The sequence below is a fragment of the Xyrauchen texanus genome, chromosome 15, assembly GCF_025860055.1.
Source record: "Xyrauchen texanus isolate HMW12.3.18 chromosome 15, RBS_HiC_50CHRs, whole genome shotgun sequence".
NCBI lineage: Eukaryota > Metazoa > Chordata > Actinopteri > Cypriniformes > Catostomidae > Xyrauchen > Xyrauchen texanus.
The window spans coordinates 40,678,517-40,704,784 of NC_068290.1; the positions used below are offsets into that span (position 1 = coordinate 40,678,517).

At 43.1% G+C, this 26,268-nt stretch overlaps 1 protein-coding gene across 1 annotated transcript in view; it reads left to right on the forward strand.

Moving 5' to 3' along the window:
- The window catches only part of LOC127655530 (glutamate receptor ionotropic, kainate 3-like), a 226,605-nt gene that overhangs the window by 191,582 nt on the left and 8,755 nt on the right, over window positions 1-26,268 (forward strand). Inside the window, exons 12-13 of the mRNA XM_052143414.1 lie at window positions 2,603-2,721; window positions 17,948-18,165. Of these exons, the coding sequence (XP_051999374.1) occupies window positions 2,603-2,721; window positions 17,948-18,165 (337 nt within the window). The remainder of the gene's footprint in view (window positions 1-2,602; window positions 2,722-17,947; window positions 18,166-26,268) is intronic.

Below are 26,268 nucleotides of genomic sequence, written 5' to 3' on the forward strand. Positions count from 1 at the left end.
TAAGGCTAAGGTTTGTGCAGTTGTATGAGTGGGTATGCTTTCATGAACATCTCAAACATTGAAAACGGTGTTCCCTTATTTACATCATATGTTAAGAAAAGGAAAAATAAAGGAACAAATAAAACAAGCACATATTGGTCCTGTGCTATCAGCAGCTTTTGAAGCGCAAATGGTTTGCAGGCGCTGCGCTCACCTGTTGTTTACTATGGCAGTTTCAACATACTTTAAGTGTTTAGCTTCGTAACTAAAAAAAGCATGCGTGATTATGACGAAAGATTAAGTCAAGCGGTAAATTGGCATACCACATGTATGTTCTAGAGACTTCTTTCTCGCTGTTGCCCACGTGCCAATGGTGGCACATTTTCCATAGGATGCCGACCCCTGTCATAGAGACTTGGAGGAGGGCTCTTTTGACTTGGGCCAGCAAGTAACCACCCACAAATCATCCATAACACCTTAGCAACCGAATAGCAATGCACTTAAAAACACTCAGAACACTTTACCTTAGCAACTTCATAGCAATGACAATTTAAATAAATGCCACTTGGTTTGATATTTAATTTCATGCAATGTAATTCAGAAATCTTTTGTATTTTGGACCACTGTAAATAGTTTAAATATTGAGCATAAAATTATTAAACTAGGCTAAAATGTCACCAATTCAAGTAACATTAAACATTTCCCAAAGTATAAGATGGAGGTTGACTAATTTTTAAAACTAGTCTTCCCATAGGTTACATATTCATTGCAGTTGGCATTAAATCTTTGCTTCAGCAATCGTAAAGCCGCGTTCATGATTCGCGGCAGGGCGAAGGTGCCTGCATCAAATGCTGCTTTGATCTCCAAATGAAAAGCAGTGCAGACAATGTCTCATTGCATATTCGTGATAGTTAGGACTTGACCTGCTTCTATGGTAATTGCATTTTGCCTTACAGAGGCTGCAAAGTACTTGCTTTCTGTCACAAGTCTTAAGAGGACCTTTCCCATCAATGTTGTGTGTATGGTTTGGTGTGTGTGTCAGTGGAATGGCTCCAGGCAGACACATCGACACATCTCCAAACGTTCCGCTGTAGTACCACCAGAGTTTTTGCTGGTTTATGCTTTAGAAGAGTTTAATTTTCTCGATGTTAAAATACCATCTCAAATGCCAGCTTAATATGCAGAAATATGTAAGCCGTTCCTGGGTTGACTTTGCCAAAGAACATAAACACTGTGGCTCTGTGGTGCTATCATGAAATTGCTATGTTTCAGCATCCCGACCAGCCTGACACAGCAACTTTGGCTCAATCAATGACAAGAGTAATTCTACTTATGGCTTTTGAACCACTTTGATTATACCTTTTCTGGTGATCATTTAAGGCAATCAGTTATTACTGTCATTGTTGCTGTTGGTGTGCTTGGCCCTACATTTCCTGCTTGGAGCAAAATAAATTTTTTCAAATCCATTTGGTGATGCTAGTGGCATAAAAATAAAACACTTCACCTTTAATTACTTCCGTTTAAAGGGATCATTCACAGTCATGTTTTCCCAAATGTGTATGACTTTCTTGCTTCTGCGGACTCCTTTCGGTTTCAATGAAGAAATTAAGTCATAGTAAATGATGACAGAATTGTATTTTTTGGGTAAACAATTATAAAAACATATAATTCTTTTTTTCCAGGACAAACAATTAGTGAAAGACATGCACTTAGACAAATGCACTCAAGCATAGTCGTGCAAGGTGTCATCTTCTGCCAATTTCCTGCTGTGGTGCTTGTGCTCTGTTAACAAGTCCCCTGATGATACCTCTGTCTAACATCTCAAAAGGCATATGGTTTGAGACGTTTCTTGTACTGTAGGTGTTATTAAAGGACAGCTGGTAAGGGATATTACAGACATCTGCAGTTACTTGAAGTATCGAGAGTTATGTTATAGTTCAACAAGCTGTTGAAATGAGCTGAGATTGTTCGACCTTGACACTGTTTGAGAATACTTGATTTGAGCTAAATATTCTAAAGTGGTTAAAACTTTAATGGATGTCCCTGTGGTTATTTAAGCCTTTAGTAATATTGTAGAGTCGGAAACATGCTTACGCATAATATTAATGAGGGGAAACCTGATTAATTGGGGAAAACATGTGATTAATGTTCTGTATCATCTAACAATTTTGGAAGAACGTGCCCGCTGTTACTCTAAACTAACACCTAGCCCTTTGTGCTAGTAACATAAGAGTGTCAAGTATTAGCAGTGTGTAATATTACATCTCACAGCATGAAAAGTCATGTCAATAAAGCCAACTGGATTCATACATTTTGTTAGTGGTGCTTATTCAGATCTTGCCGCCATGACTTAGATGCTTAGAAAAGTAAAAGCACAATTTTCCACAAGAAATAACACAAACGTATAAAAATGCAATGAGTTACGATGCAAACATTTTTATATTTAGTCCGACATGCCAACTTCTGAGTCTAGGGCAGCACTAACTGTTTGTCCAACCAATGGGAAACCTAGGGAAACAGTCATGATTTGTTTGAATTTTGTTTGTTGCCACTAATGGCCCAGAAATAATAGACTTCGTAAATTTGACACAGAGGTAATGTTTTCCTATCAATCTTGCTATAGGTTCAGTCCGTATGAGTGGTACGACGCCCATCCATGCAACCCTGGCTCCGATGTGGTCGAAAACAACTTCACCCTTCTGAACAGCTTCTGGTTTGGTGTGGGCTCCCTCATGCAGCAAGGTACAGTGCACCTGAACTTCTATTTATGAAACAGAATGACAATCAAACCAGAAAACCTGACAACAGCGAGATGTGACTGTCTTCCCCCCTTTACCTGTCAGCAGCATGTGGAGTTCAGACTCGTCTGACAGGGGGAGGAAGTAGTCATCGTGCTTGTCAGTGAGGTGGGGATGAATGCTGTCAAGCATATGTCATACACTCTGGCAGGTTAGAGTGATAACAGCTGTGTTTGTTTCCTGATACTCTGTTGCCTTCAGAGACCTTCTCGTTTGTGAGTTTAAGGTTTGGATGAAAGTTGACAGAAGACTCTTTATTTCAGCACATTCACAGTGGCACTGTGGTTCATCTCATCTTCACTTGGCCACATGTCTCTAAACGTTGTTCTCTTTTTTTGTCCCGTTGTGTCCAGTTTTGTTTTATTTGAATCGTTTCATTAATTTACTGCAGTTGGCTTCCATTATGAAGTGACATTAGAGTTGGGGATGGTAATTGTAATTACATTTATGATTCTGATTCAGATTGCAATTCTACTTAACACATCCATTAACAAATCTTTTTGTTCTTTGATAAGCCTTCTGTTCTGGAAATCATTTTAAAGATGATTTTATCCATAGGCATTTCAAAAACATTTGTAAAAACAAAAAGAGACAAAAGTACACAAGACTGTGTACTAAAATTATTTTATGAGTTCTGAACTACTCATGCTATGAAACATTGCGAATGGTGTAGTTAAATCATGACAATACAATAGTCATAAGTATAAAGACAATACTGTGTTGGGCAATAAAAAAAATCTCGACCATGACATGGAAAAATAAAGTTTTAAGCAATGGAGGAAAACCCCTTTTAATTTGTCCATTATGGTCCATTTTATTTTTGGCAATTGTCAAAAATAAAACCACTTTTTCACCACTTCTCATTCTTTTATCATGATGAATTCCAATTGATCTCTTTTCTATCTTACTGCATTTATAGCCAACATTTAGGAAAGGGTAAATTTGACAAACTTTGCTGTTTTGACTTGTAATACCATAAAAATTCATATCCTAACATTGCTGCGCTGCTCAGCACTTGTCGCACACACCCGCTAGAGAGTGCCGCTCGCTCGCACAGTCCTGACTGAAGTAGTGAATGCAGACTATATTTTTTAATGCAGACTTTAGCAGTTAAGGATGCAATGCAAGGCTATATTGGGATTTCAGTCTTAATTCAATCAATCATGTAGCCGTAATGGATACCATACTGATTTAAAGGTCAAAGTCTGCAGGTTTCAAAGTGTTTTGTATAGTTTTTTCTTCATCGTTTCATCAAGTGCCTCTTTCACAACTGTCACATCCGTAACACAGATGTCATGTCCATAACTCTGGTTTGTCCCCAATAAGCCATGTAAAAAGCACACGTCTCCCCCTCCAGGAGGGGAAAGGCGCTATACGCAAATGGTACACCTGGCCAGTCATCCAGTAAACTTACCTGTTCGTACCTGACAACACACGGGACGAAACCGGCTCAACCCGGAGATTGTAGATCCTCGCGAAGGTATTTGGTGTTGCCCAGCCTGTTGCTCTACAGATGTATTCTAAAGAGGCACCATTGGTCAGAGCCCAGGAGGCCACCACACTCCTGGTAGAGTGTGCAGATAGACCCAAGGGGGGTGGCATGCCCTGGCATCAAATGCCAAAGCGATGGCGTCAATGACCCAGTGGGCTATCCTCTGTTTGGAGACAGTGCTCCCTTTCCGCTGTCCTCCAAAGCAGACAAAGCTGCTCAGACCATCTAAAGCTCTGCGTGCGATCCAAATAGATAAGCAAAGCACACTCCTGACACAACAATGACAAGGCTGGGTCACATAGCTGAATTCCAGGCAGGTGTTGCTGAAAAAGAAAGCCTGCAGGTCCCCTACGCTCTTGATTGACATGTACGCAGTCAGGAGGGCTGTCTTCAGAAAGACAATACTTGCATAGTGTGCTATGTGCCAGCGCATCCGTGCCGAGAGGAGCCTCGGTCAGGGCATACCAGAGCGGGCAGTGGGAGGATTCCTGGGAAGCGAACAGGTCTACCTGCGCTTGACAGAATTGACTCCAAATCAGCTGGACCACCTGGTGGTGGAGTCTCCAATGTGACCTGCCATGACAGCGCGTCCGCATCACTGTTGAGGTCGCCCGAAATGTGAGTGGCTCACAGCGACTTGAGTCTCCAGAGGAGGAGATGGTGGGCGAGTTGCGACATGCGACGCGAGTGCATGCCACCTTGGCGGTTGATTTTGACTTTCGCTGTGTTGTCCATCTGGATCAACACCTGCTTGCCCTGGATCAACGGCTGAAGCCTCCGCAGGGTAAGCAACACTGCCAGCAACTCGAGGCAGTTGATATGCCACCGTAGTCATGGCCCTGTCCAGGAAACGGCGGCTGCATGTCTGTTGCACAAGGTGCACCAGCCATGCTTGGAGGCGAGCATCTCAGGACTTGAGTCTGAAGCCAGTGCTGAAGCGTTCTCATATGCATCAACCCGAGCGGTGTGACCACCGCCGAGGATGCCATAGGAGCCTTTTGCTTCAGTGGATCCGGCATTCTCCACCTGAACAACTTCAGGCAGTTCAGCACTGCTCGCTTGTGAGGCGTGCCATCATAGAGACTGAGGTTAACTCCATTCCAAGAAAAGAGATGCTCTGAACCGGGGTGAGTTGCTCTTTTCCCAGTTGACCAGAAGCCCCAACTGGCTGATGTGCCTAAGCATCAGGTCCCTGTGCGCACACAATTTGTCTCGAGAGTGATCTAGAATCAGCCAGTCATCGAGATAGTTGAGGATGCGGACGCCCACTTCCCTTAGTGGTGCAAGGACTCAATCCGTGACTTTGTGAAGACACGAGGCAAAAGACCCAAGAGGAGGACTTTGTTCTGGTATGCCCTGCCCTCAAAGGCAAACCGCAGAAAGGGTCTTTGCCAGGGTAAAACTGAGACATGGAAGTACGCGTCCTTCAGGTCTACCTCTACCTACAGAAGCTCGCTAAAATGTGTTTCTGCATCAGATGGTGGGCAGCGGCATTCTCGCCCTTCACTGAGATGAAACTGACACCGTTGAACCCGGGCAGATGCCTGGAGAGTCGGACGGTTCTGGTCAGCCACCGCTTCGCATTGGAAAGTGCAAGCCACGCCTCTAAATTCCAGGCAAGGGGGACCAAGGGGACGTACCGGCAGAACCCCCAACTCGCGGCTGTGCTGAGTCTGGGAACATCAAAGCACTTACCTGGCTACCCACCATCGGAACAGTCAGGGATGGGGAGGAGGAAAATTGTTCTCGTAGTCCATCACAACCACCCTAGTGTGGGTGTGTTTGTGCCACAGAAGCAAAAAAAAGGTAACAAAAGATTCTCCTCCCAGCCCTCCACTGGGGGATGGAGTGGTCTGCTTACCACCTCCAATGCATCAGGTCTCCACGTCCCTGGTGCGCCTGATGTTGAGAACTGCTGGACAAAGTCCACGACGGTGTTGCTGAATAGGTTAACCTAGGAGATGGGGGCATCAAGGAATCATACCTTGTTAGCCTCCATCTCGACCAGGTTGAACCAAAGGTGGTGCTCCTGGACCACCAAGGTGGGCATGGCCTACCAGAGAGACCACGTCATGACCATCATCACCCGGAGGGTGAGATCAGTCGCCAAGCGCAGCTTCTGCATCAATCATGGGCCAGAACTACCCTTGTGCAGATCTCTCAGTGCCTTGGCTTGGTACACTTGCATGAGAGCCATGGCGTGCAGGGTGGACGCAGCCTGTTCAGCTGCACCGTAGGCCTTATTCACCAGTGAGTCTTGGGTGGTTCCGCAATGTGGTGTCGCTTTGCAGGCACAAATGCACCACCTAATCCAACTGGGGAATCGCCTATTACCCCCTGGCAGCCCCACCATCAAGGGTAGTGAGAGCGGAGGAGCTCAGAGATTGGGCCTGTGCAGTAAAAGGTGCCCGCCACGACCACGTGAGCTCCTCATGCACCTCCAGGAAAAAAGGGACAAGGGCATGGCCGTGAGTGGCGCTCCAGGCCCAGGAACCAATAAACAAGCCGCGAGGGTTCAGGGTTCCACACCTAAAGGTGGGAGCCCAGTCGAGTCCTCGGCATCAGACTGAACCAGCCAGCTCTCCGATGCTGCCATCGAGAGCTCATCCGCTTCATGAGCCCCGAATGAGACTGCAAACTCAACCTGAGATGAGCCGGCGCCCTATTTCCAGAACTCGACCGTGACAAACAAGCGTGCTGGGGAATAGGAAGGTGGGGGGATGCCCAGTGGAGCTGCTCCCACTGGAGTCCCCAAATCGCCCCCAGTGCTAACATATGGCGTATAGTATAAACCCTTATGTAGAAGGACCGGCACGGGGAGCCACTGTGGTGGCTTTCTCTCTAAGGAAGGAAAGCCGCGACCACAAAATTGCCATGGTCATGTTCTCTCAGTGAGGACATGACCCATCCATGAACGCCATCTCCATGTGGGCAGCGCCCAAGCACGTGAAACAGCAATCATGGGCGTCGAAGTGGAGAGATAATGACTGCAACCAGGAATTAAACACAGATGGAAATGCATCTTTAAAAAGATGCTCAGTCAGTGCCACTCTTTTAGTAGGAAATATACTCTTTTATTAGGAAAAATACACTATTTTAGATGCAGATGCACCCAGGGGCATTATCTGCACTCCACCGGCGCACGAGCGGGAGAAACCACTGTAATGCCATTATAAAATTATTGTTCTATCAAACTCTAGACTGCTGTCAAAGGCAAACACCCACATGCCCACAAAATGAAGTTCCAAACATAGGTCTAGGTCTGCCAATCATATCCCAAGGATAAATAAGCAGTTGCTTTCCTCACACCGATGACGATTCATCTAGCATTTGTTCACTCTTTGTAAGTTATGCCTTATCAGTGTAAAGAATGCAGAAAAAAGTTAAGAGAGCAGAATTTAAGTGCAGCTTTGAAAATGAGTCCAGATACAAAACATGGAAAACACAGGAACAAAACAAAACTAAAACTGGGAACAGAACAGACATCACATCCATGGGGATAACAGGAAACAACAACTGACCAAGACTAAGCAAACACAAGGACATTAAATACATTAGGGGCAAACAAGGTAAACAAGAAACAGCTGGGAACAATAAGGGCAGGAACCAAGAACAGAGACACAAGAAGGTAAACAAAGCTTCAAACTAAAAGTCTCTGAAACACCTAGCAACCTCTGGTGGCCGTTAGGACAAAAGTCTCAGGTGTGACAATCAGGCCTTCGTAACTGTTCTCTAAAGTTACATTCTAATCTACTTCAGGGCAGCTTGCTTTTTATTAACAGAAATGCCTTTTACTCCTTGTGACTGTGTACTAGTATTTAGTCAAGATAAATTTGTAGCTGTTTTTCCTACTCCACTGCATATATTTTTTCCTTGCACAGTTAAAATGTATCCAATTCAATTCACGACTTCCCCATTTTTTGTTCTCCGTTGTTTTGATTTATTTCCAGATGTCCCTTTGCAACTCATCGTGTGTTGTAATGCTATAGTGCAGGCTTTCCTCTTATGTCATACTCCGAGATTCCCCCAGCATACATGCACATTCTCCTGTAGAGAGTTCCTATCTGTGTTAAACAGCTTACTTTTACCTCCTTCCACAGTTTTAGTGTTTACGTGACATTTCAGAATGAAATTTTGAAGAGTCAATAATGTGGCTCATCCTTTTAATTTTAATTTAATTTTATTTTATTTTATTTCTTAAAAGGGACAATACATATTAATGAACATTTTCACAAATGTAAATATGTCAGATTATAGCCTTAGGCTAATTTCCATCTGCAGACCCTCTGGTAAATGCCTGATAGACAGTTGTAGCTGCTTTTTGATTTACAGGCGAAAAGTAAGTGTTTACTGCTCTGTGCTCTCTACAAACTGAGGAGGGAATGTCTGTGTAAAGTTCGACTTCTGACAAATTTGTTAATTTGAAATTATTTAGTTTATTTCTCTGTCTGTTGTTTTATGACTGAAGCCAAGAGTCCCAGTAAATAAATTCTCATGATAGCAGTTCTAGAGTTTCAGGTATGCCATATATTTAATATGTCATCCAGCAGTTTAAATACTATATATATGATTGTTACTCAAATAATCCAGAGATTTAAACCAAGAACATTCCCCCCACAGCTTTACAAGTGTAAGAATACGTGTTTTTTTATCTTCTCTAGCCACAGGCCCCAGAAGCTTTGACCATATGATTTACCCACAAATAAGCATACGACGTTTGTGGTTTTTCTCTCTACCAGTGCAAGAGCAACCCCCTCTCCTGCTGCCATGACCCACAGAATACCATGGTTCATAGTCTCTATAGTTGTTATTTTTTCACATATTTGTTAATTCACTAATGTTCCACTGGTTAAGGTGCATCTTAATGTGTCTAATTTGCTTTCTGTGCAGAAATACCTGCAGTTATCTTTTTGCTCCTTCCTCCGTAGTATCAACAATATTACCTTCAGCAGGTGTCTATAAGAGTTACTTCCATTCTTTCTACAGGGTGGTACAGTACGCAGGTTTATTTACTGCTTTCTCTATATATGACTTTCCAATCATTTTATCGTTCCCTCCCAAAGGAGCCCGCAGATGCCATGCATCATACTTGTTCCCACTACAGACATGTTTGCATACAGTATGTCAACCATTTCTTCCACAGTATTTTGCAAGTGTCTTTTTCCACCTTTAGGCATATCAACATGTATTATTTACACTTCTTATCAGACATGTCAGTGTGTTTCCTTTTCTGCTTATCGGCTCAATACATCTATCTACTAAGCAGTGCAAATTTGCTGTCCAGGTTCCGTAACTGTGGTGTGTCTTTCGGCTGTGCAACTAAGCCAAACACAACATTGCAAATGTCGTGTGCTTTTTGCTTAACTGTTTAACAATATGCCATCTTCAATGCCATTACACTTCCGGTTCACATCTCTTCCTATCCATTTGAGTCTCCCTTATTGTGCTGTTTCGAACAAGTTATTGGATAAACAAGGATGTGTGTGTGTGTGTGTGTGTGTGTGTGTGTGTGTGTGTGTGAGTGAGTGAGTGAGAGAGAGAGAGAGAGAGAGATCACATGTTGCCACACCCAAGCAGAGATGCTGTCAGCTTTCTGAAGGTCAGCTTTCTCTGTGGAAAAATAGCATCCAAGCAGGGGGTATTTCTCCCTGTTTCACAGTAGCCGGTGTGCAAGAGTCGATCACTATAGAAACTGCAATGTCCTCCGCCATTTTAAACAGCACCCATTGTGTAATTAATCAGACTGTTGTGTCTCTCAGCTGTGATGAACCATAATGCTGAAGTTGTTTGTTTAAAGCCATTTAAAGCTATTTCCTAGCTTTCTCACTATAGTCGATCACTATAGAAACTGGAATGTCCTATGCCATTTTAAACAGCACCCATTGTGTAATTGATCAGTCTGTTGTGTCTCTCAGCTGTGATGAGCCTTAATCCTGAAGTTGTCTGTTTAAAGCTATTTCCTAGCTTTGTTAATGTACTAGTAAAACCAGCGATCACGGAGCGCTGTTCTATGTAAACAATGACTAACAGATTCACTTTACATCACCAACTGGCTCATATTACACACAAAAATTATCTTTTGCCCCACCTGCTGGCTAACATATGTAATTTCAAAAATAAAGACTAACTCCTAACAGATCTGCACAGCTCTTACACTTTAGATTAGAACGTCACAAATACAGTGCACGTCGGAGTGCTGATGGTGTCAGACCATCAGTGCTCATGGAACGTCTCTTGTCCAATCAGATTCTAGGACCAGAACTAACTGTTGTGCCTGTGGCCGAAATCACAGCAGTGCTGATGTAGGGCCATATCGCACTCTTGCTAGTGTGAAATTGCTTATATACAACAGTTCAATGATATATATATATATATATATATATATATATATATATATATATACAGTGAGGAAAATAAGTATTTGAACACCCTGCTATTTTGCAAGTTCTCCCACTTAGAAATCATGGAGGGGTCTGAAATTGTCATCGTAGGTGCATGTCCACTGTGAGAGACATAATCTAAAAAAAAATCCAGAAATCACAATGTATGATTTTTTAACTATTTATTTGTATGATACAGTTGCAAATAAGTATTTGAACACCTGTCTATCAGCTCGAATTCTGACCCTCAAAGACCTGTTAGTCTGCCTTTAAAATGTCCACCTCCACTCCATTTATTATCCTAAATTAGATGCACCTGTTTGAGGTCGTTAGCTGCATAAAGACACCTGTCCACCCCATACAATCAGTAAGAATCCAACTACTAACATGGCCAAGACCAAAGAGCTGTCCAAAGACACTAGAGACAAAATTGTACACCTCCACAAGGCTGGAAAGGGCTACGGGGAAATTGCCAAGCAGCTTGGTGAAAAAAGGTCCACTGTTGGAGCAATCATTAGAAAATGGAAGAAGCTAAACATGACTGTCAATCTCCCTCGGACTGGGGCTCCATGCAAGATCTCACCTCGTGTGGTCTCAATGATCCTAAGAAAGGTGAAAAATCAGCCCAGAACTACACGGGAGGAGCTGGTCAATGACCTGAAAAGAGCTGGGACCACCGTTTCCAAGGTTACTGTTGGTAATACACTAAGACGTCATGGTTTGAAATCATGCATGGCACGGAAGGTTCCCCTGCTTAAATAGCACATGTCAAGGCCCGTCTTAAGTTTGCCAATGACCATTTGGATGATCCAGAGGAGTCATGGGAGAAAGTCATGTGGTCAGATGAGACCAAAATAGAACTTTTGGTCATAATTCCACTAACCGTGTTTGGAGGAAGAAGAATACCATCCCAAGAACACCATCCCTACTGTGAAGCATGGGGGTGGTAGCATCATGCTTTGGGGGTGTTTTTCTGCACATGGGACAGGGCGACTGCACTGCATTAAGGAGAGGATGACCGGGGCCATGTATTGCGAGATTTTGGGGAACAACCTCCTTCCCTCAGTTAGAGCATTGAAGATGGGTCGAGGCTGGGTCTTCCAACATGACAATGACCCGAAGCGCACAGCCAGGATAACCAAGGAGTGGCTCTGTAAGAAGCATATCAAGGTTCTGGCGTGGCCTAGCCAGTCTCCAGACCTAAACCCAATAGAGAATCTTTGGAGGGAGCTCAAACTCCGTGTTTCTCAGCGACAGCCCAGAAACTTGACTGATCTAGAGAAGATCTGTGTGGAGGAGTGGGCCAAAATCCCTCCTGCAGTGTGTGCAAACGTTTGACCTCTGTAATTGCAAACAAAGGCTACTGTACCAAATATTAACATTGCTTTTCTCAGGTGTTCAAATACTTATTTGCAACTGTATCATACAAATAAATAGTTAAAAAATCATACATTGTGGTTTCTGGATTTTTTTTTTTAGATTATGTCTCTCACAGTGGACATGCACCTACGATGACAATTTCAGACCCCTCCATGATTTCTAAGTGGGAGAACTTGCAAAATAGCAGGGTGTTCAAATACTTATTTTCCTCACTGTATATATACTGTATATGCACACACACACACACACACACACACACACGTAAAAAAAACACACACACACACACACACGTCTTATATATAAAATCACATTTTAAAGTAACAAAATGTATATGCATTATAGCTCGAGCTGGGTTGTGGATCTGCCCATGCCCTTGGATGTGCAGCCGGTGGAATGGTCCTATAGAGTCCGGAAAAGTTTGTCATATGGCTTTAGCATGTTGTGTTCATAACACAGTACTGACAGCAATTCTAACTCTTATATGGTGCTGGTGCGGTGTCCTGTTCACGAAACAATCAGATGCAGCAGAACCTCCACTTCTTCTGCACTTCAATGACTTTGGAATAGGGCTGATACAACTAATTTGATAAAATAGATAATAAACGATAATGGAAATCATCGACAACTAATGTTATTATCGATTAGTATTATCAATGTGTGGTGAGAATGGAGAAGCTCCTTCAGTGACTTCACTTCACAGCCCGGAATAAAACAAGACCCAAGTTGTCCAGCATACCAGATTACTTTGTATGCTTATTAAGATCTTTATAATGTTTATAGTTTAATGTGGAGCGGTTGCTGCATCAGCTGCGTTGAAAGAGTGTGCTGTTCGAAGTGCGAGAGTTGTTTCTCTCCAGTGCATGACTTACATTTTACTGCCATTTTCTATGTTTTAAAATGTATACATGTTATGAATTCAAAATCAGGTGTGTGTTTTTTGCAAAACTGTTTGTTTATGCCACATGCGAGTTAAAGTTCACTAAGTAACGAGCGAGTGTATCTGCGTCAGTCAAACCGATCGCAATGGAGAAAGGGAGCGCCGTCATTTGGATTAAACTCATGCAACATCATACCTCGATTTCAGTTTCAAAGTACTCGATTTTGTAGCTTTCATGGATGTCACACTGATGTCTCAGAGGTCAAGGTGGTTTTTAAAGTGTTTTAGATGATTTCTCCTCCTCATGCGAGAATGTCAGTGACAACTATTTTAAAACATACAATTTTTTGGAAATGCTTAATATATATGTAATCAGAGACCGATTTTTCAGCTGGGCAGAATTATTATTTCTATTTTGGTGTGACCGTTTTTTTTTGTCCCATACCATCCCTGATGAATCGTCATCCAATGAACAGTACTTTTTGTGTTTTACATGTAAAGGAAAGTAACTGTTTTGCATATATCTTGAAAGTAATAATTATAATAATAAATTCAAACTTTTATGATTCAGGCTTTGTTCAAAGTTTTGTGAGAGTATAGATTCATGAATTCAGTATTGTAAATTGAACCATATCCAAAAAATAAATGCTCATTATCATTTCTATTCTTTATCAAATGCTTTTTTAATAAAATACAGAAAATATATGTTTTTTTCCAACGATTAATTCAAGAAATAATCAAAGATTAATCAATTATCAAAATAATCGCTAGTTGCAGCCCTACTTTGGACCACACACACACACGGTCTGAACCTGCCGCCAATGAGGCTCAGATAAATGGTCCTGAACAAGCAGCACTCGAACCATGCCTTCAGTTCATCCAACATCTACAGTGATATATATATAATAAAATCATTCTAAATTGTAATGCTGTATTGCACTGTTTTATGCTATGATGTATTTTGGCTTTATGATTCGGCAGCATCTTTTTTAACACATTTACAAAAGTACAAGTACGGTGGTGCTGAGAGCCCTTATATGGAAATTGTTTGGCCGTGTTTCCTAACTTTGTGCACACATTCCTTCATTTAGGATAATCCGGATTCATTAACATTAGAACAAGGCTAAGAACAAATTTGTGTGTACGCACCTGTGAAATCAAAATGAAAGTTTAGCTGCTTTTAGTCCATATCCCTAAGCTGTAATCAGCTGCCATGTATATGCTAGCGTGCTTCTAAACTTTGACGGAATTCATTTTCAAAGATGACATTGCAATTGATGTGTTGTCTATTTATTGTCTTTGTATTATGTCATGGTGCCTACTCTTTAAAAATAGGAACCAGTTTTGAATAAGAACCAGTTCATGATTCCCAACCCTAATCAGAATGTTAGCTTTTATCTTAACACCACACCAAAGTAAATGGCACTCTCTCTCAAATATTATTGCCCTCATTACCATTTTAAATATGTTCTTTGTCTCAACACTGAAGCGGCACCTCACAGAATTAGATGAAGGAAGAGGCTATTAAAGACAAGCAGCGGCTGATGCTGTTTTCACACCCCTCACAGGCACACATTAGCAAACGATACCCCCAAAACCAAACGGCATATTAAAGCTGGCCGGGGAGTAATGAAATCTTTTACCTCATGTAAAGAGACGAATAGAAAAGACTCTTCCCACAGTGAATCTTTGCCCACGAGGAGCACAAATCTACTTCTCATTTCATCCCGTACGAAATATTCACTGATCTGCACGTGATACCTGTCATTTTGAAACGGTTGTTAGAAACCAGCAGTTGTTCAGTTTTACAGTTAATGAAGTTCTGCATGTGCGATTTACTCCTGTGCATGTTTGTTATTCCGTGTATTTTTTATTTCAAAATGCATAAATGGTAGATATAAATGAGCTATTGTATGAGATTAAATGCTCTGAGAGCATCAGCTGCTGGAGTATGAAAGCAGGTACAATCAGTTAAAAAGTAATAAAAAAAAGACCTAAATTATAGGTCACACAGGGAACTTTTTTAACTGTAATTTTAACAATACTTTACTGTAAAAACTACATGTACTCTTTTGACAAACCTAATGTAAATTTTTGCCATTAATTATACAGGAAAATAATACTTTTTACATCTAAACATTTTATTTTTACAACATTTTATTGTACAAGCTACTGTGTTGTCTATTAAAATATATATGTGGCAGGGTGGAGGGCGGGGCTGGCTCGTGATTCTACACACCCGGTCATTTATCCCTCTCAGAGGCTTGATTAGCCTGATAAGGGACTGGGTGTGTAGAATCACGACCCAGCCCCGCCCTCCACCCTGCCACATTCCTCCCTCATTCTCTCAGGCAGGGGAGCCCCCGGTATGACGTACACCCCCCTTTCCCTGGGGGAGGGCGTGCCCGAAGCCCCGCCACAATATAAAAAGAATTTACTCTATGTTTTACAGTTAATACTCGTTAATCAATTTTAAAAAATTCTGTAGCATTTTTACAGTCTTTGACTGTTAAAATTACAGACATCTTTTACATTGTACCATTAATTCCTTGAACTGTTTGATCTCCATTTTCTAATTCAAATGTAATATAATAATATCAACAATGTTAATAATAGTAACAAACTCTCAATTTCTTCCCTCTTAACAGTGCAAAACAAGTGTCCCTTTTTTGGAGGTGATTTTTGCAAACAAGTCTTGTGGCCTGAATTTATAATTTTACAGTATATACATGAATATTTTATGGGATTTTTTTGTGCTTGTTTTATCATCAACCAGGTTAAAACTATAAGTCTGATCATCTAATAGCACATCTCTTCACAACAAGTGACACGATTTTGTCACTGATCACACATCATTCATGTCTGTAGCATAAACAGCGTGGGACGAGTTACACACAGACATTTAATACTTAGGGTTAAGGATTAGAACAAACCTCTTACCCCAAGTATGAGTAATAGTAAGAGTGATGCTTGCCTTGTTTCCAAATGTCTTTCTATTCTAAAAATTGAATATAAATTATGTGACGACTCACCACTGCACTAACTATTCATTCTGTGCTTGTAGTGCTGTACCAATTTGCTTGGTGTCCCTAATATTGAATATATCTTTATTTCTTTTGTATACTATTATTTAAAACATGATTGCGTTTTCACACACTGAAAGTGAAAAGGCTAAGTAGCAGCCTGAATATTGAATACAAGCCTGCGGCACTGGGCTGCGCTCTGGCTTTGTTCTTTTCCAAATGTAGGTGGGAATGTTAAGTGCAGGTAATTATACTCACTGGGAGATGCTTTAACTTGAGCTGTGCTGAAGTTTCAGTGCTTGTGAAAGAAATAGCAGGACAGGGAAAAGCAGGTCATCATAATTAATATCACTCTGAAGCAAACCCATAGAGAATAACCCACAGCCGGCCACACTTTAGCAACTCTCTTACTTTTTCCACACAGATGAGCAGATGTTTGGCTTCAGCGTTGTGCTGGGGAAGCTGTCAGCTGGTTGCTTGTCATGACATCAGCATTTCCTTAAAACTTGCACACTGAAACATAATAAAGGTACATCCAAACAGCAAGACTGCCAACCAAAGACCCTCAATCAGAAGAGTGGATTTGATGCTGTATGTTGTTATGAAATTATTGTTATTGAAGTATTGAATATGTTAACTACATATGTATTTAAGCTTGTGCAAATATGAGTAAAAGAAGTGAATATTAAACAGCGTGTCTATGTACGCTGAAAAAAGTGGTACTTTATATTACGTGTCTGAAACTACTATTTCTATCGGGAAGACTTGCAGGCTTGAGTGAAATTGAAGATGACATTTATGAATATAAAACAGAAAAGTAATGTCATAACTTGTGGCAAACTTGTGGCAAATTCACAACTGATCATTTTCATATGCAAATGAGCTTTGCGGCAAATTGTCCATTGTTGACAAAGGTTTGCAGGAGGTTACACACTACCAGTGATGAGCTGCAAACTTCTGGCAAACGTTTGCAGCGAATCGCAAGCTTATTTGCATGTGAAAATAACGAGTGGAACACTTTCTGCAAATTTAGTTTGTGGCTAGTTTAGATTTTTTGTAAGGGTAGCAAGTTAATGGCTTATCCAACAGCATTTTTTAATAAACATAACTCTTAAGGAAACTGGTCTCGGGACAGTTTGAAGAGCACCTTATTTTCATCCTACCTCTGTATACAGCCTCCGAAGGTAACATTTTCCACTTTTCGAATGCAACCAACATTTGCACTCACCCGGATTCTGCATAGAAACCAATACTGACAACATTAAGGTAATGCACACATGAAGTCTACATAAAGGATTTCACATTTTTATAATTTCACATGTGAGAAAAACAAGTGGTTAAAGTTGGCTTTTTATTAAATGTGTTCAGTCGGTGTTCAGAGATTTCACGCACATACAGTACACATGTACTGGTGTGATAAGCTTCCGAGTTTCTTGTGTCTTTCCACCATAAAAGCAGATCCTCGTGGCCAGTCTCCAAAAAGAACTGAATGCAAATAGAGTAGAATTTTAGAAGAATAAAAAACATTGCAAGAATTGCTAGTGCTGCACTAGGCTTTGCTTTCAAAGAACAGATGCCATCATATCTTCTTCTCTAAACCAACACCTCGACAACAAGCATCCACAGCGCCCCCAGTGAATTTAAATGTAACTGCAAGATTTGGTGAGAGATTCAGAGGGAAAGTACGGTCTAATGCAGCGCTGCTCACAACAGACAAATTTAAAAGGTGGTGTTTTTAATAGTTGAGTAGCTGTTGAAGAACGAGTACTCGATTTCTCGAACACATCCCTAACAATGACATTTCGAGAATTGTGTGCTTCCAGCATTGTTGCAATAGTTTTGTTGTCCTTTGCGTGTGCATTGCTTAAAATCAAATATGAGGCATTTATTATATTTTCTACGTACTGTAAATAGAGTTTAACCCTAATACTTCCTACTTTATCCATCTATCTTCAGTTACTTCGCACTCTCTTTTGATTTTGGATGGTCAATTGGGTGCTGTTTCATTTCCTTCTCAGGTTCGGAGTTGATGCCCAAAGCTCTCTCCACCCGAATCATTGGAGGCATCTGGTGGTTCTTCACCCTCATCATTATCTCCTCCTACACTGCAAATCTGGCCGCCTTCCTCACTGTAGAAAGGATGGACTCACCCGTTGACTCAGCCGATGATCTGGCCAAACAAACCAAGATCGAGTATGGTGTTGTCAAAGATGGAGCCACCATGTCTTTCTTCAAGGTACAATCTTATTTGTTCCTCATCACACAGAAATGTCATGGTTTTTGGCATTTTCCACAAACATGGTACACTTTGGTGTCCCTATTACATTTCCCCAAAGCATTATAGGCACAAATCTCATGCTGATGAGAACTAATAGTTAAAATTATTAGTGAGGATTTTTGTGAAGCCAATAATTTTGACAAATCATGACAGAATACTAAAATTACATTTCTACTTGTGTTAAATATTACTTGTTATTTCTAGGGTTGTCAATTGATTATATTTTTTAATCGAATTAATTACATGATATTAGGCTCACTAAATCAACAGCACAGTTATTTTATTATTGAAGCCCGTAGTCAGGATTTTTTTTGTCTCTCGTGTTGAGAACAGCTGCATTCTATGTTAACATAAGATTTTTTGAAAGAAGTCTTTAGCTAACTTTTCCAAATATATTAAAATTTTCTATTCTATTCTTAGGCTGCACATAGAGGGGGGAAAATCAATAAAATTCCTCAAAACTTTAAGCTTTTTCCAGTTAGATCTTAACTCCCACTGTAAAAACAAATTCTCCAGCTCACCCACTTCTCTGCCATGTTTGAAGTGTTCCTTCAAAAACATATATATTTTTTTATTGTTATTCCAAAGTTTCAACTTTTGCCTGCAGGATTTTACTTTTTATTGCTTTGAGTACTCGCGATCAGATGCTGTAGTGCCGAGAAGAGAAAAATATCCTGAATTTCCACGAGAAATGTTCAACTGATAGTGACTCAAAATCTGGGTGTCCTTAAACCAGTAATAGCATATTTATACATTCATCCATATAGCCTACGTTTATGGTTTCTGCTGTTATTGTATTATTTTCAAATATATGCTTCTTATAATATTGTTCTAAAATGTATCTCAGCTTTTTGTTTTATGTTTAAATCTAAAATTGCTATCTTAAATTTCTTATTTTTTTTTATTTTACCAAAAACAATATATGAATAAAATTACTGCTGTTGTATTTATCTGCAAAAACTCCTGTAGTGAGATTAGTTTCTTTGATTGTCCTTCCTCTTTTTCTCCTGAGGTATGTGATCGCAGTATAAGAAATGAAGATTGCAAAACAGGTGTTCTCTTACGAGAGGTTCTCTCATATTGCGTAAGCTAGCTTACGCTACGGGAAAGATTAATCTTTTCTGAGATATTGAAGCCAAAAAATTATCCTTAATTTTGTATCATTTGTCAATGCAGTGCAGCAACTGCAGACCTTGAGCGGGCTAGCTAGCGAGCTCATTGGTTGCTCTGCGGCAACTGCTGCAGCCTATAGACGAACTTGGGCGAACTCGCGTCCAATGAGAGGCGTCCGCGCGCTTACTGCATCAAAGCCCGCCAAAATGGGCGTGGCTAGAGTGCATATAAGCGTAGTTCGTAGGCTGGAACCCTGATTTTCATCTCTTCAGCGAAGCTCTTCGCATCTCTGAACTGGAAGCCGCGTCGCCATTTGAGGGGCATCTAGCAAGCTTGGACAGCGCTCGAAGAAGCCGGCCGTCTCCGCCACCTTCAGCCATCCTGCGAGCTACGCCATCCAGCGACATATCCTTTTTTAGAGCAAGCTAGTTCTTAACGAACTTCACAAAAGAGTAACGAGCGTCTTTTTTAAGATGCCTCGCACCACTTGCGCTTCATGCCGCGCCCCTCTCAGCGCCGGAGACCGCCACATCATCTGCGCTCTCTGCCTGGGACTGGGGCATGCAGAGCTTGCCCTCGCTGAAGGCGGATGCGACCTCTGCGAGGAGCTTCCGATGTCGACCCTGCGGGCTCGACTCGAAGCGCTCAGAACCGAAGCCGCCGCGCCGCCTTCCGTTCCGCCACGCAGGAAAAAGCGCCACTCCCAAAGGCTGCCAGAACCGGTGATAGAAGCGACTGCCTCACCGGAGCCTCTCCCTCGAGCATCGCTCTCACCCTCCCCGCCCCCCCAGCGGCCGCACTGCTGCCATCTCGGAGGACGAGTCGGAGGATAAGGGCTGTTCCATCATGGCTTTGGACAGCGAGGAGTGGTCAGGCTCCCACGCCTCCTCCTCGGCCCTGGAATCCAGTAGGACCCACGCCGGAGTCGAAAGGGAACTAACACGCGGCCTCCTCACACAGGCTGTCGACCGCCTCGGGCTCGAGTGTTCACTGCCCCCTGAGCAGGCTCCCAACAGACTCGACGGCTGCTTTCTTCAGAGCCGTTGCCGCGTAACACCCGCGGCCCGGGCCGCTCCCTTCCTGCCGGAACTCCACACTCAAGGGCTACTCCTCCATCCCCCCGGTCGAGGATTCGGTAGGAGCACACTTTTGCACGCCCTCCGCGAGATGGCGGTCTAACCCAGTGCTCCCGTCTAAGGCCTGCAGAGCGACTTCCGCCTATGTTGGCCGCGCCTATTCCGCCGCCGGCCAAGCCGCATCTGCTCTGCACTCCATGGCCGTCTTACAGATCCTCCAGGCGGACCTTCTTCGGGAGTGGGATGAGAAAGGCAGGCACCCAGAGGCTGTTACAGATCTAAGAAGCGCGACGGACCTGCATTTTGGTGGGAACGAAGCTGCAGCCCAAGCTCTAGGGAAGTGCATGGCCTCGCTGACTGTGACCGAGAGACATCTGTGGCTAACACTAGCCGACATGGGAGAAGCAGAGCGCTCCACGTTCCTCAACGTACCGCTCTCTCCGACCGGTCTCTTCGGCTCCGCGGTGAGTGGCATTGTTGACCTGTTTTTCAGAAGTCCAGAAAGCCACCCAAGCCATGAACCTCTTCCTGCCGCGTCGCTCTGTCACACGGCCAGCAAACACTTCTCTGTATGTAAGTCCCGTGCCCGTGACTATGCTCGCGCATCACTTAACAGATGTGACTCTTTCCCCATTCACCTCAATCGGGAAGTCACTCACAGAACAGCCAGTCCCTGCTGTCTGCGAGCAGTCATGCATAAGCACAGTAAGCGCGCTCACACATTCTGTTCAGCGCGCTGTGTGCGGCAATCAGGGCGATTTGGCCATTCACCCTCTAGCGTTACGCTTCAAAGCGTGGGAAGCTATCCCAGGGATATCCAAATGGGTGTTAAGCACAATAAAACAGGGCTATTTGCTACAGTTCGATCGCCGCCCTCCCCGCTTCAGAGCACGGCTCGAAACTATTGTGAACACGGAAGCAGCCTGCATGCTTCGTTCAGAAATAGCAAACCTTCTGTGCAAAAGGGCCATAGAGAAAGTGCCGCCTTCGCTGAGCGAGTCGGGGTTTTACAGCCATTATTTTCTTGTTCCCAAGAAAGACGGCGGCCTCAGACCAATATTAGATCTCAGGGGTTTGAACAAGGTGCTTGCAAAAAGACCATTCAAAATGCTTACAATCAGGAAACTCCTCGCGCATACGCGCCAGGGGACTGGTTTATCTCTCTCGATCTGAAAGATGCCTACTTTCAGATTCAGATAAATCCCCGTCACAGGCCATTCTTGAGATTCGCCTCGACGGCCAGGTTTATCAATACACCGTCCTTCCGTTCGGCCTGTCTTTAGCACCCGTACTTTCACGAAGTGCATGGATGCGGCGCTCGCACCCCTGCGGAGTCAGGGCTTGCGAATTCTGAACTATTTGGACGACTGGCTGATTATGGCACAGTCACATACGGAGCTTCTGTCTCACAGAACAGTTCTCCTCAGCCATCTGAACAGTTTGGGTCTTGCAGTCAATTGGACCAAGAGCTCACTACAGCCCAGTCAGGCAATTTCCTTCCTTGGAATAGAACTAGACTCCGTGGCAATGATGGCTCGCTTATCTACACAGCGCGCACGCCGTGTTCAGCGACTAGCCGCGTCCTTTCAGATGAACAGCCTCACGCCTCTGAAAAAATTTCAGAGAGTGCTAGGTTACATAGCCTCAGCTGCAGCAGTACTTCAGCTGGGTTTACTGTGCATGCGCCCGCTTCAGCATTGGCTAAACACCCGCGCGTCTGGCCGGGCTTGGGACACAGGCCACCAGCCGATCAAGGTGACTCAGACCTGTATTTCAGCTCTGCAGCCCTGGACAGTGGCCGAATGGTATCAGCGGGGAGTGACGATGGGAGCTGTATCTCGCCGAAAAGTCATCTCGACAGACGCATCCAACACGGGTTGGGGCGCGGTCTGCGAGGGCTCTCCGGTTTTTGGCCTATGGTCAGTTCAGGAAAAGCTCCTTCACATAAATAGTCTGGAAATGATAGCGGTCGAGTACGCGCTTGTGCGCTTTCTCCCAGTCATTCAGGGTCACCACGTCCTGGTCCTTTCGGACAACAGATCTGTGGTATCCTACCTAAACCGTCAGGGCGGTGTCAGATCCAGGAACCTCTTCCATCTGACGAAACGCTTACTGAGTTGGTCCCAGTGCCACCTGCGCTCGCTGAGGGCGACGCACGTGCCAGGCCACCTGAACGACGGCCCAGACAGACTGTCCAGAGACAATATTCCTCCAGGGGAATGGTCCCTGCACGCTCAAACAATCCAGAAGTTATGGCGCATATTCGGCAGAGCAGAGATAGACCTCTTGCGTCAGAAGAGAACTCTCACTGCCCAATATTTTTCTCGAAAAGCGAGGATGCGCTGGCCCAGGACTGGCCCAACCGCCCGCTTTACGCCTTCCCTCCCGTCTCGCTATTGCCACAGGTAATGCAGAGGATCAGGGAAACGCGTCACTCGGTGCTCCTCATAGCCCCGCGTTGGGAGAATCAGACATGGTTCCCGGAGCTTACGCAGCTGTCACTGACAGCGCCATGGCCCATCCCAGTGAGAGCAGATCTCCTCTCTCAAGCTCGCGGCACGATCTGGCATCCCCACCGAGAGCGCTGGGCGCTGCACGCGTGGGTGATCAACGACTACCCGTCGCTCTGCCAGAAGGGGTAATAAACACCATCATACACGCTAGAGCCCCTTCCACGAGAAGACTCTATGCGTCAAAATGGTCTGTGTTTTCAAAATGGTGCAGGTCTCACCGCCGCTCTGTCGTTCCCTTCCCACTATGTGCTTATGTATTACACATACACTGGCCCGCACTCTTGCTGGCCAAATATTATTTCCCTACTCACAAGGGCTCCCCCGGGTCCCCCCACCCCCGGGGCTCATGCAGTGGATGCTTGGCGCGCATGGCATTGACAATGGGTTCCCGTAGCGTAAGCTAGCTTACGCAATACGAGAGAACCTCTCGTAAGAGAACGAATCAGTTACCTAACGTAACCTCAGTTCTCTCTAGATGAGGGAACGAGTATTGCGTAGCCGGCCGTGCTCGCGCCACGAGCGACTTTCACTTCATTCAATGAAAACCAGGGTTCCAGCCTACGAACTACGCTTATATGCACTCTAGCCACGCCCATTTTGGTGGGCTTTGATGCAGTAAGCGTGCGGATGCCTCTCATTGGACGCGAGTTCGCCCAAGTTCGTCTATAGGCTGCAGCAGTTGCCGCAGAGCAACCAATGAGCTCGCTAGCTTGCCCGCTCAAGGTCTGCAGTTGCTGCACTGCGTTGACAAATGATACAAAATTAAGGATAATTTTTTGGCTTCAATATCTCAGAAAAGATGAATCTTTCCCGTAGCGTAAGCTAGCTTACGCAATACTCGTTCCCTCATCTAGAGAGAACCGAGGTTACGTTAGGTAACCGATTCGTTTGCAATAAACCATCAGGCTGTCACTGCCTTAACAAATTCAGCTTTTTCTTGTTAGAGAAAAGAGGTTTTTTGACACTTCAACTGTAGTAATGAAGATTTCAGCAAGGAGACCTGAAACATCAAATGTTAATTTAACATTTTATCAAGAGTAATCAAAGAGCATGTGCACCTGTTCATTGTCTTGGGTCACTTTAAATGTTACACGGAATTAATCCAACAATTATCTATGATTAGCTATGCTTTCTGATGTGACCTCCTTTAAAAAAGCATGAAATGCCATTTAAACAGAGTTAATCGTGACGTTAAAGCTTAATTATCATGAGACCGCAAACCACACACACACACACACACACACGCTGGTGCAGTTATCCTTATGAGGACTCTCAATAGACATACAGATTTTTATACTTTACAAACTATAGATTATATCCCCTAACCCTACACAACCCTCACATAAAACTTTCTGCATTTTTACATATTCCTGATTAACATTTTGTATTGATTCATACATATAACAAAACATATATACACTGAATCAACATTTAACCCACACTATTGCTCCTCCCCAATCACCAACCCCACCCTGACCCTCAATGAACATCCCTGTGGTCAATTATTAGTATACACACACAAAAAACAAAACAAAATAAAATATATGATAATCATACACATTTAAAAATATACTTCTCTATCCACGTCCCCTCCCGAGAGTCCCTCAAAATGCCAAATAACTGCCCCATTTCCCATCAAACATATCCCAGATCCACAGCCTTCTACATGACACCTCCTTGAAAGCTGCCACCCTCCCCACCGCCATGCACCACTCCTGAAATGAGGCGCTCCAGCCAACTTCCATCCCCTTAAAATAAGCTGTCTGCCACTGGTCAAGACCCACTTTTGTATGTGTTTATCCCCTATATTGATGACCGCCCCATTGCCTAAAATACAGAGTCTGGGGCAAAATTTAATTTGAGAGAGAATACGTCACACATAAAACACTAAACCCTCAACCAAAATTATTGGAACACACCACCAAAAAACATGAGTTCTGTTCCAATCTTCTGATTGGCATTGCCAGCAGGTGGGTGTAAAGACCAAGCCTATATAATCTAGAGGGGGTTCAATAGAATCTATGTAAAATCTTGAATTGCATAAGCCGCATTCTTGCATCTCTATATGTAGACTTTTTTGAATCCTAGCCACACTCCCTCCTCAAATACCAAGTTTAAATCTTTCTCCCATAATCTCTTCAGAGAAGTTGAAGCTCCGTCATCTGGACTCTGAATTAGCAGGGAGTAATACACTGATGCCTCATGACCTTTTCCAAAAGCAGTAATCACCACTTCCATATTATCTGCTGGGGGGTGTGAGCTACTCCCACAAATAGTACAGAGCAGGTGGTGCAGCTGTAAATACCTAAAGAACTGAGATCTGGGAATCCCAAAATGTTGAAACAAGTTTTCAAAGGATCTCAACACTCCACTCTCATATAGGTCACCGAGTGTATTAACCTCCCTCAAAGTACACTCTGACCAGTAGATAGGGGACTTATTAATACATCATTTAGAGTTAAGCCATATGCTCGAGGCAACATTTAAATAAATGTCCGAATGAAACACTCTGTACACTTTTGTCCATACCGAGTGTAAATGCCAGATAATGGGCTGTTCTCTAGTTATTTTGATAGAAAGGCTTTGCAATGCCGAAATAGGGGAATTAACTTCCTGTTCAATACAAAATCAGGGAGGGGCTCCATCAGGTGGAAGTGACCAATGAGCCAAATGTCTGAGACTGAATGCATGATAATAAAACAAAATCTTGGGATGCTTACCATCCCAAATGAAGGATTTAGCTATGCTATCAAATTGCTTGAAATAAGAGAGGGGGACATCTACATGGAGAGATTGTAGCAGGTATATTGAATTTTGGAATACAATTCATTTTAATAACCTTCCCAATCATAGATAAATATAATGATGCCCACCTGCCCACATCACTCGAAAAACTTTTTATTTAGGGTTCAAAATTAACTCACTAAATCACACAAATTTGCTGGGAATAAAATACCCAAATACTTAATGACCTGTTACTGGACAGGTCGCTGTCAGAGCCAAAGCTTCAGATTTAGACCAATTGACTCTGTATCCTGAGAACTTAGAAAATGAATGAATCATTCTGTGGAAGCAAGGCACAAATACTAGTGCCATGCGTGCCTGATCCTCTTTTCTTATCATGGCTGGTAATGGTTCCAGGGCAAGACAGAACAATAATTGTGAAAGAGAGCAACCCTGCCGGGTGCCCCATCTAAAGAAAATAATCTGAAATTAATCAATTTGTTTGTACTGTCGCTACCGGGTGGCTATAAAGTAACTTAATACATCAATAAAAGTATTTCTGAACCTTTATATTTCCAATCCCATTCTACCATATCAAAGGCCGAGTCTGATCATTTGCCAAAAAACATTGTTTA